The sequence below is a fragment of the Plectropomus leopardus genome, chromosome 19, assembly GCF_026936395.1.
Source record: "Plectropomus leopardus strain MGB_pleo_1.0 chromosome 19, ASM2693639v1, whole genome shotgun sequence".
NCBI classification, from domain to species: Eukaryota; Metazoa; Chordata; class Actinopteri; order Perciformes; family Serranidae; genus Plectropomus; species Plectropomus leopardus.
This window is the reverse complement of record NC_142194.1, coordinates 20,745,349-20,749,439: the sequence shown is the minus strand read 5'-3', so window position 1 is coordinate 20,749,439 and position 4,091 is coordinate 20,745,349. Positions and strand designations below refer to the sequence as shown.

The following is a 4,091-nucleotide window of genomic DNA, read 5'->3' as shown; positions in this document are numbered from 1 at the left end:
TCTTAAAATAATGCGAAAATTTCTTAAAATAAAAACAAACTTTCCCAAAGTAATGATTAACTTATTTAAAATAATGACTTTCTATCACAACATAATGAGTACATTTCTGAGAGTAATAAATAAGTACCTCGAAACAGTAAGAAATTTTTCAAAATAACGACAGAATTTCTCATAATTACTTGTATCTCTAAACTCTATCACATTGGCAGAAATGAGCTTCCATAGATTGTGTTTATTTGGATATTTGACCTTCACAGCGCAAAGTCATAGATTTATCTGTTAGATGAGGAAAGTTACTTTGTGCCCACTATTAATCTAAGATTAAGACCTGAAAGTACCAGAATTATGATAATCTTTATATGTCTTAAAACATGTCTGGGGAGAAGGTTTTGTAATACTCAACTCTTTGTCAGAAACATTTGTCCTGGCATTCCTTGAAATAAGGTCGAAGAAGTAATACGATCAAATCTGCCATTAATGAGCGGTAAATCTGAGAAATTACATCAGTTACATTTAGTTATAATAAATGAATGACAGGAAAACCAAGAGGTTCTCAATCAACTCTTCTTTTAGAAAGCGAGCAGTGATCTGTAGATAATTCAATAAACCCAAGAAATGGAGTTTGATTTAAATATTCTGGTTTTAAACACGTCATACAGCTCCTGTGTATATACATGTAGAGAATCCTGTAAACTAGTCTATGTCTATGTGATCACTGGACACTGCACATACAGTATGATGATAATATGAAGACTGTTTTGTGTTGTTCACATTTCATTTGTATGAGATTGTAGTCTTTTTTCTTCCACCACATAATACTGTACCTTTAAACTTTGTTCCTCTTTTACATTTCAAGTCAGTAAAATTCCTCTTGTGGAGTTTGTCTTCAGTCTTTCGATGTCCTCATAGTACATCCACACAGTTTTAGTCAGGGTTCAGTCTGTTCACAGAGTCCAGAAGTGCAGGTTCAGGTGTTGGGGCTCCAGAACATGTATGGGGGGGCCCGTTGGCCCTATGTGAACAGGGCCGTGGGAGGATCTGAATCCAGGCAGTGGTGGATCAGGAGTGGACAGGATGTAGTCAATGCTAAACTTGATCTCTGGCTCTGGTTTGCCCTGCTGGGTGGGGTCTGGGACCAGGTGGTTCTGCTGGGTGCCTTGCCGCGACCTCTCAGGGTTCAGAGGGCAGAGGGCAGAGTTGGGTTCGGGGCGCTGGGCTGTGGGTACATGCTGGTTGCTGTGGCTCTCCAGAGGGTGGAAAGGGGTTTCTCCTGAATCACGGAAGCCGATTTTCATGTTCCTCCGGCGCCGTCGCCGTCGAAAGTTTCCATTTTCAAACAGGTCGAGCATCGACTCACAGCCGGTGGCAAACGTCCAGTAGTTCCCCTTTCCTTTTTCGTTGCCCTCGGTCCGAGGAACCTGCACCAAATATAACAGAAAACCTGATTAATCGTTTTACCCTCAGTTTTCTTGAAGCATACAGATGCCTTTCTCAAGATGAAAACATTGGTTAAAAAAAGGGGCAATGACCAACTTGGCAAAAAATGTCCCATAGTTGCAAGAAATATGTCAAATGTGACAAGAAAATGATCTAAAAATTGATTTTTAAAAAGAGGGGAGGATTATTAGATCATGATCTAACAAAAATAGGGAAAAATGCCACAAAAATATATTTACAATTATAATATTTTAATATTTAAAATTACATTACAGAAAAAAATAATAAAATACTTATTATTACTATTTGTCTGTTTTTGTATTTTACATACTTATTTTATATATATATATATATATGTAATTTGCTCAGGTTTCAGAGGGTTAAATATATTACAGAGGGAGAAATACAATATTATTGCTGGAACACAAAACAAAGAGCACTACAATTTCTTCTACAATAGTTAAAAAGATGAAAAAAGGGAATCATAAAAATAAAATAATAATGACAAAAAGACTTAGACCATGTCAAATTAAAGTTCCTGCAGAAACCCTTTTAATATCTTGTTCAGCTGACGTCAGTGCTGCCACTGTTGCGGTGTGTGTTACCTTGATGAAGCAGCTGTTGAGGGACAGGTTGTGTCTGATGGAGTTCTGCCAAGCTCTCTGGTTGGAGCGGTAGTACGGAAATCTCTTCATGATGAACTCGTAGATGCCCGACAGAGTGACCCGCTGCTCAGGGCTCTGCTGGATCGCCATGGCGATCAGAGCGATGTAGCTGCAACACACACACACACACATACACACACTTTTATCAGGCTTGGGATCAAACCTTACATGATTTTGGTTTTTGTTGACTTTTATGTGTAAACATAGTAGCATTTGCAAAATCTGCTAGACTTTGGCTGTTTTTGGATTTTAAAACCCAGTATAAAGAAAAGCATGAACTACTATATTCAATATGCTGCCAAAAAAAAAAAAAATTAATGTAGACACATAAAAAAGTAAAATTTGATCATTTACAGTGCAATAGATCTCCAAACTGTTATAAGACTTCAGTGACAGAAACCTAAATGAACTGATGGATTTTAACATTTTACAGACAGAATCTCTGAAACCCAAAGTAAAACGTTGTTAAAACATGTCATCAGCTCAACAATATGTTTATGAGAATTTTTCATACAATTAGAAACTGTCATTAAGCTAATACAATGTTGGCATGCTTATTATAGCTGTTAAAGAAGATCAAATTAATGAGGAAAGAGAACAGAGAGTTTTGAATATTATTTGTAATTTATTTATTATTTGTTATGATCTGTATTTGTTATGTTTTAGTACTTTTAAAAGTATCGTTGTCATGTTTTGTTTTCTGTTTTTATATTCTCCAGTTGTGCAGTACTCTGATTTATTTTGATTCTTCTTGATAGGGTCATTGTATTTTTAATTTTGCACCATAAACCAAAGCAAATTCCTTGTGAGAGAAAAACTTTGTTGCAAAAAATCCTATTCTGATTCTGATCTGATTCAGTTTAAATAGACGCATGTAAAAAAATAAATAAATAAACAGGCTGATTGGAAAAATCATAACTATAACTATGCGTCTTAAAACAAGGTTAATTTTAGATATCAAACAAATGTTTCAAACCTTTTTTGTGTTTACTGGAAGGTGTTTGAATAAAAGTAAGAAAGGCCACTTTCCTGTTTTCAGTCCTCAGAAATTACCTTCACACTTTTATTCTGAGGGTATATTTTATGGACATTGAAAAAAACTGAATTAGGTTGCATTAAAAAATGTTTTGTTTTATTTTGCTCAAACTAACAAACTTACTGAAAAAGCCCATATCTTATAGAAAAACAAAGATAATTTGACAATTCTGAATGTAAAAAATGAGGAAATAATAGACCTTAAAGGCCAAATGTTATCCAGTGGAACTTTATTTTGATCAGGTTTTAAAAACCCTAAATGTATAAAACATTTGAAAAAATATATGTCAATATTAAAATAATAAAACATTAAAAAAAAAAAAAACATGATAAAGAATTAAAATAAAAACAAGAAAAAGGTCCGTACCTGTACGCAGGTCTGCACATTTTCTTCTCCTCGTCCGTGCTGGATGAAGGATATCCATCTCCATCGTAGTTAAAACAGTTAAATGGGTAGTTGGAGCTATCAAACATATTTACACTTGGTGTGAACACAATAATTCCAGCAGAAACACCCGTCCTGCTGCAGAAACACCTGGTTCCCGCTGCTCTGCTCCTCCAGCTGACTGTCTGACACTCAGTGTGAGCACTGATGATGACGTCCGCCTGCTGCAGCCCCCCTCTCCCTCCTCGTCCTCAGGACCTCCTCTCTCTGAGGGCTCTGAACTCTGTGTTTTTAGATTTCACATTCACAGATCTAGATTTTTGTTTGTTTGTACCTGGTCCATATTTATTTTGTCAGCCAGCACCGCACACGTTCTATAATAACCAAGACGATGGCCTGCTGTGTCATCTTTTAAATAGACCTATTTTTGTGCAGAAAATATAATCTGTGTAGTTCCTGACGAAACATCATTGTCTTTTCTTAATACACAACATTTTGTCCAATTAAAACTTAATGCTTTAAAGTAACAACTGTTCTACAGCTGTCATATGCATTTAGTGTAGCATAGG

General features: G+C 35.7%; 1 protein-coding gene across 1 annotated transcript; it reads right to left on the bottom strand.

The window, feature by feature from the left end:
* Nucleotides 1-642: 642 nt before the first annotated feature.
* Nucleotides 643-3,751, bottom strand: foxl3 (forkhead box L3). Its single transcript, XM_088069826.1, has 3 exons — nucleotides 3,505-3,751; nucleotides 2,043-2,211; nucleotides 643-1,418 (listed from the first exon to the last, which is right to left on the bottom strand). The coding sequence occupies exons 1-3, from the start codon at nucleotides 3,609-3,611 to the stop codon at nucleotides 945-947; spliced, it is 750 nt and encodes a 249-aa protein (XP_087925952.1). The 5' UTR covers nucleotides 3,612-3,751; the 3' UTR covers nucleotides 643-944.
* Nucleotides 3,752-4,091: the final 340 nt, after the last annotated feature.

Coding starts and splice junctions, on each gene's coding strand:
- foxl3 (XM_088069826.1), bottom strand. CDS start 3,611: ATGTTTGATAGCTCCAACTACCCATTTAACTGTTTTAACTACGATGGA. Junction 2,212..3,504: donor ATGTGCAGACCTGCGTACAG/GTACGGACCTTT, acceptor TGTGTGTTGCAG/CTACATCGCTCTGATCGCCA. Junction 1,419..2,042: donor TCAACAGCTGCTTCATCAAG/GTAACACACACC, acceptor TATTTGGTGCAG/GTTCCTCGGACCGAGGGCAA.